Below are 11,953 nucleotides of genomic sequence, written 5' to 3'. Positions count from 1 at the left end.
CCAAGTCCTCCTAAGAGTCTCGAATCCACCGCGCCGTCCTGTGCCTGGCCCTGGCCTGGATCCTCCCAGCAGCTTCACCTCGTCCCCTGACTGCCCCCCCTGCGCTTTCCCTCCCTGCCATTCTGGCCTTTGCCCTGACACCCTCCCGGGACCCCTGCTGCTCCCAGGATGCCTGCCTGCCTGGGGTTGCTGGCACCTGAGGCCTCGTCAACCTCTCCAAGCCGTCTATCCCCACAAGTTCCCAGCCGGCCTTCGCCACTCGCCCACAGCATGCAGGGCATCTTCCCTGCCCACCTGCAAGGCCTTTTGCCAGGTGTCCCTGTCATTATCATTTACATGACGTAACATAATGGGGTGCTGGCCTCTCACCCACCAGCTCTGGGCGAAGGTGAGTGACGGAAGATGGTGAATTTTATTAAAAACAAATGTCTCTGGGCTTCCCTGGTGGCGCAGTGGTTGAGAGTCCGCCTGCCGGTGCAGGGGACACGGGTTCGTGCCCTGGTCCGGGAGGATCCCGCATGCCGCGGAGCGGCTGGGCCCGTGAGCCGTGGCCGCTGAGCCTGCGCGTCCGGAGCCTGTGCTCCGCCGCAGGAGAGGCCACAACAGTGAGAGAGGCCCACGTACTGCAAAAAAAAAAACAAAAAACCAAATGTCTCTGAAACCCTTCCTATGCTGAGAGTCCAGCCCCGACCCCCCGAGAAATGGCCTTGCCTGCAGGCAGAGGCCACAGCATCAGTGAGGTTCTCTGAATACTCTAGGGAGAGAATGTGAGGGGACCCTGAATTACCAGGAACACCAGTGTCATCAAAATAAAGTGACCTTTGCCAAAAGAACCGTGGTGAGATGGAAGCCAAAATCATAGTTTGCCCATTTTGCAGAGAAGAAAACTGAGGCTTCAAGAGGGGAAGAAAAAGAGAAGAAAAGAAAACACACACACACACACTCAGGCTTCCAACCATTGGCTTCTGCAGCCAAAGAGCCTCAGGATCTGGTTTCCCGTGTCGTGACCCCCGACCCCGCCGTCCTTTTGGAGCCAGGACGGCCATTTCTCTTTCTTCCCTGCCGTCTGCCGTCACCGGCATCCAGCGCCACAAATGAGCTGGGGCCACACATAGTTCTGTTTGGAAGAAGAAAACAGCATTAATACAAACAGAGGATCTTTTAAAAGCTGAAAACCTGTAATTATGCTCTCATGTGAATGCCTGTTAAAAACGACGTGATTCCAGCGTTTGAGAGAGCGTGTGCGAAGGTGGCCGGTGAAAACGCTGTGTGGTTTTATTCACATCGTGATCCAGTAGGAGATGGGCTCACCAGGCCCAGTGCTGCCCTCTGGGGTCAGGTGGGGGTAACCGCTTCTCCAAGGATGGGGTCAAAATGAATGAGCTGAAAGGGCCCTGGGAAACCTGGACGGAGGCTAGAGGGGTGAGCTCGCTAGAGGCGGCTCCAGTTCCGCGTCTCCTGTTCAGGATGGAGAGGCTGAGGCCAAGCCTGGGACAGGGCGGGCTTTGGAACTGGAAGCAGGAACCTTCTGGACATCTTGCCAGTGAGGATCACACCCCGGCCCACCTGAGCCACCTTGCACTTACCATACTGAACTGTGCTTGCACGTAGCACAGTGGTGGGGACCTGGGCTCTGCAGCCTGCTGGCCTCCGTCTGAATCCAGCTCCATGGCCGACTGGCCGTGTGATCTTGGGCAGGTCACTCTGTGACCCAGTCAGTCCTTTATCTGAGAAAAGCAGCATCTCCCCCATAGGGTTTCACATGATGACCTATGATAACGTTACAATGCCTGCCCAGCTCATAGGAGCCCCTGAACAAGCCTTCCCTATTGGCCTCATTACTTGTCTGTTCTCCCCATCAATCTGAGTCCTTCCAGAAGGCGGTGGGAGAAGTTTTGGGAATGTCTGGTGAATGAATATATTTGCTGGCCTGTGGCTGGCACTGGGGCCAGAGTGGTGAGCAAATCACACGGGGTCTGTGCCTTCATGCCCTCCCAGCTAGTGATGGGGAGGAGGGGGGCATAAGCCCCCCAAAATCACACTGACACAATCCAAAGCCACAACTGTGGCCACGTGCCAGAGAGGGGGAATCATCATATGTGAGAGTGAAAGACAGGGGCTCCTGATCGGAAAGAATCCTCTGACTAGGCTCTGAGGCAACTAGCAAGAGAAACAAGAGAAGCCAGGGAAGTGGACGGGGGCGTGCTAGGCAGAGAGCAGCACGTGCAAAGGCCCTGTGGCTGGAGAGAGGAACGCCCTATGAAACTGGAGCGTGGGGAGCTGAGAGGGCAGGTGGCTGGTGGGGAAGGAGGAATGGGCAGGGCTCAGCACAGCCAGGGCCTGCAGGCGATGCTAAGTGCAATGGGAAGCATTCAACATTTTAAACCAAGAAGATAATAGGATCTGCTTTACATTTTGAGCTCTAGCTGTCGGTGGGGACATTTGCAGAGGGTAGGGGTGGATGTGGGGAGGCCAGCTGGGAAGCCATTGCAGCGAGTGGTCCAGGTGAGAGACGATGGTCCAAGGTGGACCATCTGGAGATGAGTGAGGAATGGCCTTGAGAGGTAGAGTGGATAGTGAGGCCATGGTTGGGGATGAGACACAGCGGGTGAGGAAGGTGGTGTCGAAGACGCCTCCAGCACATGCTGCTGGCCAGAGGCAGGACCTTCACAGAGACGAACGAACAAGCAAACCCCAGTGATTTGGCCAATGTCCGGGCTTCCCGGACGTTATAAATCTTTATCCTTCCCCATCATCATCTTGCAGATGAGGAAATGGAAGCAGGTTCTATTAGGAGCCCCAAGGGCCACAGCAAGACCCTGGGCCTCTGGACCTGCCCACGCCCACCCCACCTGGCGCCCAGCAGAGTGAGCTGGGAAGGCCCCATCTGCGGCAAGAGGTAAACACGACTGGCCCCAAGGCAGCGTCCTGGGCTTCTCTGGAGACCGGGATGAGTAATTTCGATAATTGAATTTTGGAGTTAGACTTAAAATATGGCCAAGAGTGAAGAGGCAATTTGGCAGGGTCGGGAGCCCCCAGGCAGGTTTCTCTGCTCCACACCGTGGAGGACTTATTAACAAGATCACTCTTCCCCCCGTCCACGGCCCCATTTACAAGCAGTTCTCAGGGCTGCTGTGGCAAAGAATTCAATTGTGTGTCTCTGGGCTCCAGCTCTGGTCACCCAAAGACGTGTTGGTGGAAAGGGCAGAGAGAGAATACTTGGGTTGAAACGCAGGGAAGGGCTGCAGGTTTGGGAAGAGACAGCGTTTCAGGGAGACCCTGTATAATTCAGAGGACAGGATCATTTCGAGAACAGGTTTCAACAGACTCGGGTTCAAATTCTGGCTCCAGCATGTGCTCAGGTGACGCTCCACCCCTCAGTTTTCTCACTTGTAAAATGGGCAGGTGGTACAGATAAACGAGCCGATGCCCAGTGTGGCTACCGCTAATCAGCTGGGTGCCAGCCTGTGGGGGGTGAGCGGGCCCACGGGCAGAGGGCTGGTGCCTCTCTCCCCCTCCTTCCCGCTGGGTATTTAGCCCCTGCAGCTGCTTCTCTCAGGGGGCTCCTCAGGCACACGTGGTGGTTAATTTCACCAAGGGGGAAACTGACACGGTTCTGATTAGGGCTTCAGGGCCTCCAGAACTCAGCTGCTGGTAAAATTAACTCACCAGGGACAATGGAGCTTTCCCGGAGGGTCCAAATTGTCTTTATTTGTGGAGTTTGTTCCTGGCCCTAATCCAGCCCAGCCACGTCGGGCTGCTCGCTCCTCTACCTCCCAGAGGAGGGCGGGCCTTCACTAGCCCAAGGCTGGGAATATTTTTACTCGATTCCAAACTGGGGGATAAAAATACACTTTGCTTTGGATTACTGTGTTCCTGAAAAGCTGTGGGTGACTAAAGCAAATGGCCGGCTGGATTCCCAGAAGCCCCTGCTCTCAGGCATCCTGGGTTTACCACCCAGTGGGCCGGGATGAGCCAAGGTCTCCCCTCACAGCCTTTCCAGCTCCCACAGGCCAACCACGTGCCAGGCAATATACTCAGAACTAGCAATGAAGCAGGCACTAACTGTGGGTGCATCTGAATCGGGGTCTGGCTTCCAAGGCTAGCCTGAGCTCTGACCACTGCACTACACCACCTAACCCCCAACTCCACCCCTACCCCCCACTTACACTCCTGCGTTTGTGCACATCAGCCATGGGAACTTAAAACAGTGCTTCCGAAACTCGCTTGAGACTAGCCACTGAAGAGGAGTCACTGATTTTTGGAAAGGCTCTTGTTCAGCTATTTCCAAATTACACAGGTTCACCCCGTGTGAGCAGGTCTGGGCTGAAAGGTAATCCCCATTTCACAGGTGTAGAGACCTGTAACAGAAGCGTCTAGACCCACTCGGGTCTAGATCCCGGCCTCCCGCTCCCTCCGCAGCGCCATGACAGGAACCCAAGCGGAGAGGGTCCTTACTGACCACGTACCCACCCATCACTTGATGGGTAAGAGGAGAAGAGGTGCGGCCCTGGGATGAGAGGCCCAGGCCGACTCCCAGCCCGGCCTCCGCTCCCCGACGCCCCCTGCCTCCGGCTGATGCAATCACATCACCTCAGGTCACCGTCGTGCCTCGGGAGCTGCAGGGGCGGCAGCGCAGAGCGGGTCGGGGTTTGGAAGGACAGGAGGGGTCAAGGCCCGGCCCTACCAACCACTCATAAGCTAAGGACCTTGGACGGGTCACTCGGCTGTCCTGTGAACACGGGAGTGGTCCTGACCTCCCCAGAGTCCCCACCTCCGGGGAGGTCACGGGGGTGGGGTGCGGGGCCCACAGACCGCGCCGGACTGCGCGATGGAGCCGCGTCACTCCGCAACCCCACGGTGGGGGCGGAGTCTTGAAGGACCACTCGGAGCTGCCTCGGCGAGCAAATGGTGGGAGATCATTCCAGAGAGGGAGCGTCCCGGGCCGAGGCTGGGAAGCTCCCCGGAGCTGGAGGCAACGCCGTCTGCCTGGAGCGCGGAGGCAAGGGGGCGAGGCGAGGAGCAGACCGGGGCCCCAGGGACTTGTTAGGGGTGAGGGCGGGACGGCACGGTGGTCAGACCCGCTTCCTCTCTACACCTGGTCTGCTGCAGGACCAAGGAGGGACCAGCCGGGAAAGGAAGAGGAACCACAGAAAGGCGCCTGTGGCCGGAGACAGAGGTAAAGGGAGCAGAGACGAGGATCTCCAAGCGGTCCAAGCAGAGGGGGGGACAAGGGAGTGAGCAGGCTGACAGACAGGAGGCGGTGGACAGGGCAGAATGTCAGCACGAGTGATGCACAGGGAGAGCAAACCAGGGTGGATGCAGAAAGGCCCAGGACGAGGGCAGGAAGAGGGACAGAGACCCAGTCAGGGTTCCAAATGCTCCCAGCTGTGGGCTGACAAACGAGGCCCAGCTGCCCGGCTGCTCAGTGGCTCCGAGGTGGTGGGCACGGGGCCGTGAGGCAGAGAGAGCAGAGCTGGGCGTGCAGCGTCGCGTCAGGGCATGGCCGGGGAGGCCCCCTCGGTCAGTGCCTCTTGGGGTGCCCTGGGCCAGTCTGCAGGCTCATCTGAACCCGGGGCCAAGCCCTACCCTGTTCACTTCTCGGGGACACTGTGAAGCTCGGGCAGGACAAATGCAGCTCAGGTGTGGCCAATGCACCAGGCAGGCCAGTGGGGAGGAAAGACCACCACCACCGTCAGGACACTGCGATGCCAAGTCCCCGCCCCAGGCCTCGCTGGGTCTTTCCCACGCTGGGCACGGCACCCCCGCAGGGCGCTGCTCCGGACGTCACCGTGCCGTCACTGTGCAGTGCCGAGGGCGCCCCGGGCACCCTGGCCACACCACGTGGCATCGTTCCTCTCTGGACACTGGGTGGCTCAGCACAGAGCTCAGGCGACCTCTGAGGGCCACGCCAGTCCCAAGACCCCCAGGCTGTCCCGGGCTTTAGGCTCTGCACAAAATAACGGCATCACCGGGTTGAATGAGTCGTTAAGTGAGCATCTTCCAGCTGCGGGGCTGGCTGAGCACCAAGCAAATCCAGGGGAGGCGGCGGGGGGAACGCGAGCCCACCCCCGGGCCTGAGAGTAATGCCTCAGCTCCGCGCCGGCCCCGGACGTGAGAGGCCCGGCGTCTGGAAGCTCCCACCCTATCTGACAACAACTCCACGCCAATCTTAAGGTGAAAGATAGGCCTCCTTTGGCCAGACAGCCCTTCTCCCCTCAGTAAGCGGGAACCACGCTTGAAACAAAGAGACAGGACGAGCTAAGTGGGGAACCACGAGCTTTATTGGCTGGAAGTTCTCCTCAGGAGCCTGGCCTGCTGGGACTGGACGTTCCAGGATGGGCACTCCCGGGCCTAAGCTAGGAGAAGGGGGGGAAAAAATGAGAATTTTAGGTCCCACGGAGGGTCTCTGGAGTAAGATTACTGACAGAATTAATGGTGAGAATGCTATTCTGAAACTACTTTCAAAGACATACTGTTTGATCAGTAAATATTTATAGAACCAGATGATAATGAAATATTTATCAAACGCCTACTATGGGCCAGGCATCGTCTGCTGTATTTCTCACTGGTAAGAAACAGCACACCAATAATTAGAACAACCATCAACAGCACGGCATGATGAAACGAAACTTCCCGTGCGCTGCTGGCAGAAAAATACAACTGACAGAGAACACGTGACCGGGTTTCACCTTCAACTTCGTTTTTCAAAAGAAGTCATTGCCAGCCCCACACCCATTCCCATCCCCCAAATGGCTTTCTCAAAGGGGCATCACCTCCAGGTTTCCTCTGGCCTTCCGAAGGATTTTGTGCGTAACGACCACTAAGGAAAGAGCAAAGAACGGGATGATTAGACATAGATGCCCAGGAAGACAGTGTAAAAGCCAAACGCAGGGAGGAGCCCCCAAGCCCCACATGGTTCAGGCGTGTGGTCAGCCCTGTAGCATCCAGACCCAGACGTGTAAGGCCCCACCTGCCCCATCACACATCCCAGCATCAAATAACCCATCAGAGAGGGTGGACCAGAGACCCCTCCTCAAGTCCAGGCTAAGCCACAACCTCAGCGATACTAGAAGGCAGAGAGCGACACCACGTTATAGACGGAAACTGAGGCTCTGCAGGGCCAGTGGGACCCCCAGGGCCCGCCTCTGCGGGCTGGGCTCGTGGTGCCGGGCAGGGGAGAGGCCTGTACCTGACTAGGGCCCCTCAGCCCCCCAGAGAAGCAGCGCTGGGAAGGGGGTGCGCCCGCTCCAAGCAAACCCACACGTGAAGGCCAAGCAAACCCACAGGTGAAGGCCAAGCAAACCCACAGGTGAAGGCCAAGCAAACCCACAGGTGAAGGCCAAGTCGGGGGTCGGGGGCACAGCAGTCCTGGGAGCGGGGGCCTGATGGTGGGGAGGAGGACCGAACCGTGGGTGTCTCTCTCCTGAGCTGCCCTCCAGTGGCCCCCTGGGCCAGGCACACTCTACCTGGACAGCAGCGGGCGGGGCGGGATGATCTCACAGGTCCCTGTGATCTGACTGATGCCCTCCGAGCTGCGTGAGGCAGATCCCCAGCGCATCAGAACCCACGGGGGTGGGGGTGGGGGGGGAGTGCCCGCTTTCAGGGCAGCAACTGTAAAGTAAGGTGGCTTCTTCCCTCAGTCCGTGTCTTGTCCAACAAACACCAGCAGCAGCAGGAATGCCGCCACTGAGGGGAGATCGGCCCGATAAGGGATCCACCTTAAACAGGCTTTGGTGATGGCCAGGGACTCCGGCTACCCCCAGGGAGGACACACAGGCTTCTGGAACTGGGCCTTTGGCCAGTGGGGCCCAAGGCTGAGACAGTCTCCCTGTCGGTACACACGGCCCAGCTGCCCAACGGCTTATTCGGAATAGGTGCCGTGTGGTGGCCTTGAGAAAATATTTCTTGCCTCACGAAAATTTCCATCTGGAGGCAACGAAGTCTGTTTGCAATCTGTGACACCGCGGGAGGGGACAGATGGTGTGGGCTTTGTTTTTAACTGGGCAAAGTGAATTTCAGAGGTGCCCACTGCCTCTCTGTGCCCTTCCCCAGCCCCACGCTGCAGGGCAGACATTCTTAAGCTGGGCCCAAGGCTATGTGTTGGAGCGTCCTAAATCCTCAGAAACCATGTGCAAATCTTTGTGTGTACAAGGATGCGTGCATCCTTCTGGGGAGAGAGATCCCCTCTCCTGAGGTTCGCCAAGGAGCCTGTGACCCGGAAAAGATTCGGTACCATGGCTGTGGAGGTTAAAAATAATGTTCAAACAGTACTAAAAGTACGGAACGAGCTAAGTCTCACCTGGCGCAAGTGTGAAGGGGCCCCACGTCTGAACAGCACTGCCCACGTTCAGAGCAAGAAACTCCCACTGAGATGAGAAGCCCGAGGGACAGAGCGGGGAAGAGCTTGTCCCAAATCAAGGCTGGCCCCAGGCAGAGGCGTGACTAGAGCCCAGGTCTGTCTGACTCAGCACCTGCTCTTCCCACCTCAGCAGGGCACTGGCAAGGAAGACACCAGCCTCAGTGGTGTCCAGCGGTGACAGGTGGTTTGCCAGCTGTGACCTCAGTGCACACCCCCCAGGGATTCCCGTCTACAGGCGGGAAGTGAAGTGGGCGGTTCCAGGTCACGTGGAGAGGGTCTTACGGTCACTCTTTCCCTCCTCTCCCTGCGGACTCTGGGAGGAGCTGGAGTGTTCGCCTTGGCCCAGGCAGGGAGCAGCCCCAGGCCCTTACTCTTCCTCGTCACCAGGTGGGGAAGGGAGAGGAGGGGACACTACCCAACTTCCACTCAGTCCCTTAGAGCCAGAGCAGACCCTGGGAGGCTGGCGGGGTTTGGGGAGTTCAAGTCATTTATTCCAGGTCACACAGGAGAGCGGAGATCTGAGCTGCGCTCACTGACGATGGCAGGCTCAGCGACCCGGGACTCAGGGCTGGGTTCTGTCCTCTGGACCTGCCGTCCATCTGAACCTACTTCCGAAATATGCTCACCTGCAAACAGGGGTAACTTCATGTTCCCTGTGACTGCCTGGGACACCGGCTACGGGGCAACGCCAACGCCGAGCGCGCCAGTGTTCCCTGGACCTGGGGGCTGTACAGAAGCCCGCTTCCCACCCCCTCAAGAGCCGCTCCCGGGGCCGGACCCACCTGGCCCACAGCTACCCCAGGCACGGCCTCGATGGCTCTCCCCACACCCCGCCGCCTCCAGCGCTCCTCTTCTCTGCCAGTGGCTTGAACCCCCAGGCGGAACCCCACGGACACCCACCGGTCCGCCAGGGCCGCCTCCTCACCCCCTCTCAGCCCCGCCCCGCCCCCCGGCCCTCCGTGCTCAGCCAAGGCGACCTAACACACGATGGACGCCGTGAGCCCCACGGCTCCTTCTCGGGTCTGGTCCACGAGGCCCCTCGTGACTCAGGGATGTGAGGGCCTGGCCACCCAAGGCCTGGCGGGGCCTGTGCTGCTAGGAGGCTCCGCCGCGCGCACGAGGGCACGGGTGCCGGGGGCTGAAAGCGGGCAGGGGGTTTGCGCCTCTGAAGCCCCTGGGCCAGGGCTGGGGCCACCTTACAAGCGTCATTGGATGTCTCCGGCCTTGCGTTTCCGTGTCTGTCTAGGAGTGTCTTTCTCAAATCGGTGCCCTCCTCTGGATCCCACCGCCCGGCCGCGGGCCCTCCTCACCTGCCTGGACCGGCCGCCAGCAAGCCCTTCTCGACGCAGATGGACAGTCCGCTTGGAGCGGCTCCCACCCGAGGCCTCTCACGCGGCGGCCCCGGTGCCCCAGGCCCCTCCCACCTCCACCTGCCACGGGCAGCTCCAACTCCAGCAACATGAGCTGCTGTCGGCTTTCCTCACAGGCAGTCTCACTCCTTGTCCCTCTGCCCTTGCCCACACTGTCCCCTGTCCACCTGACCAACACCGACTCCTCCTTGAAGACTCAGGTCAGGTGTCTCTTCGTCCAAGAAGGCACCTCCCAGGACAGAGTGACCCCCTCCCCATCCCACCTCAGTGCTCCCCGAGCCCCTACACATGTTCCCGTCACTGCACGCCACACACCTGTCTCCCCAGGGAGGTGACAGTCCCTGGCACGGAGCGGCCCCTCCACAGAGGTCTGTTAAGGGAATTCATCTGTCTGGGCGGGTCAGGATGGGTGAAGTATGAAAGGAAACCCATAAGCAGGAGGTGTGAGGACAGCCCAGGGCTGGGGTTTTGGTCCTCAGAGGCAGGCAGTGGTCAGCCGTGGTGGCCGCCGCCCAGCTACTCACGCTGGTCAAAGATGACTTTCTCCTGGCTCTTGCTCAGCTGCAACAGCTGCATGGTGTTTTGCAACTTCTTTTCTTGTTCAGACAATTTTTTGTGTAGTTTGCTGATCTCTGCCTTCAACGCTCCAGTCTACAGAGAAAGGGAATGAGGAACATGAACACAGAACATAAACGTCAGATCACAGAGGAAGAATTACAAAACCACGTAAAAAGTGCTCAACCTTACAAACAAAGGTATCTGAATAAAAGCTAGAAGCCTAGTTTCCTAGGCTTGCTCTGCTGGTCAGATGGCGGGGAGGGTGTGGGCAAAGCCCTGCCACCACCGCTGGTGGGGCTGCGCATTGGCACAGCCCGGGTGGAACCACGCCCGGCGAGACGCAGCAGAATGCAAAACGTGCTCAAGCCTCTGACCCAGCAATTCTACACTTGGGCATCTACCCCAAGGAACGGTAACGCATGAGAAGACGCCTGCGCACCAGGGTGTTCACCTCAGCACTGCTCACGGCAGGACACAAAAAAACCCACCTCATTTGTTTCAATGGGGATTTAGAGAACTCAACTACGGTACTTACATAATATGGAATGATTCTGCAGCTATTAAAAATGATGCCGTAGAACTTCATTTATTGACATTGAAAGATGATCATAATTAGTGACAAAAGTGCCCAGAACAGCTATTGCGCGCCACGCACTCCTGTTCCGTAAAATTGAACACATATATTTCTATCCATAGGTGTGTGTGTCAAGATGTCTAAACTACGTGATGAGAGAGACATCACGAAAATGTTTATAGTGTTTTAGTTCTGAGAGATGGGATCTGGAATAATCACTTTCTTAATTTATCAGCATTGAGGGGTTTTTTCCCAAAGACTATAATGCTGGTATTCTTTTAATGCTTCAATCTTTTTTTTTTTTAATTGGAGTATAACTGCTTTACAACGTTGTATTAGTGTCTGCTGTACAATGAAGTGAATCAGCTGTACGTATACCTATGTCCCCTCCCTCTTGGGCCTCCCTCCCTCCCACCCACCTATGTCATCACAGAGCCCTGAGCCGAGCTTCTCGTGCTTTACAGCAGGGTTCCCACTAGCTGTCTACTTTACACAAAGAGAACATAAAGGTATTATTAGGGGAGTATGATCTGTTAGGAGAACCTGTGTTGATTTTCCAGAGGTGAGGAGAGTGGATGGGTGGCAAAACGAGAGTCCCCAGACCTCTGGAGTGAACATGTGAACACCATCGCGGCCGTCTTAACCAATCTCCACTGAACTAGTTCACGGGGTTAAGGACACTCCCTTTCTCATAAAATACCCGGACTGTGAGATACCCCGGCACAGGCCACCCTGTGCTACACTGAAATACCTCTGCTCCCAAGAGGGGAGATGTTGGGCTGTCAGCTTACGAAGAGCCACTTTAGTTTGTCCCCAAACTTGTTTATGGCTGTTGTACTTGTAATCAGTTATATGATTTAATTAAGTATTAAGTAAACCTATGAATTATGTGTATGAAAAGAGAGAACCGGTTGAATGAAAACTAACATATGTTTCGGGAAACACTTGATAAAGACGAGTCACTAAAAACACCACATTTCTGGCGAATTAGGTGTGGGTGAATAAAAGATGTGGGAGGAACACAGTCTAGAAGGATTCTATATTCAAATTGCTTTGCAAGTGCCTAAGTTTTTTCTTCATCTTAAAGAA

At 57.1% G+C, this 11,953-nt stretch overlaps 1 protein-coding gene across 3 annotated transcripts in view; it reads right to left on the bottom strand.

Annotated features, from left to right (window-relative positions):
- Positions 1–6,266: 6,266 nt before the first annotated feature.
- The window catches only part of CDK5RAP2 (CDK5 regulatory subunit associated protein 2), a 182,320-nt gene continuing 176,633 nt past the window's right edge, over positions 6,267–11,953 (bottom strand). For all 3 annotated transcript variants that reach the window (XM_060154500.1, XM_060154498.1, XM_060154499.1), the window contains 3 exons: positions 10,257–10,383; positions 6,777–6,823; positions 6,267–6,359 (listed from right to left, as the gene is read on the bottom strand). In XM_060154500.1, coding sequence (XP_060010483.1) covers positions 6,303–6,359; positions 6,777–6,823; positions 10,257–10,383 — 231 coding nt within the window. In that variant the 3' untranslated portion in view covers positions 6,267–6,302. The remainder of the gene's footprint in view (positions 6,360–6,776; positions 6,824–10,256; positions 10,384–11,953) is intronic.

The sequence above is a fragment of the Lagenorhynchus albirostris genome, chromosome 7, assembly GCF_949774975.1.
Source record: "Lagenorhynchus albirostris chromosome 7, mLagAlb1.1, whole genome shotgun sequence".
Lineage (NCBI taxonomy): Eukaryota > Metazoa > Chordata > Mammalia > Artiodactyla > Delphinidae > Lagenorhynchus > Lagenorhynchus albirostris.
This window is presented reverse-complemented; position numbering and strand designations above follow the sequence as displayed.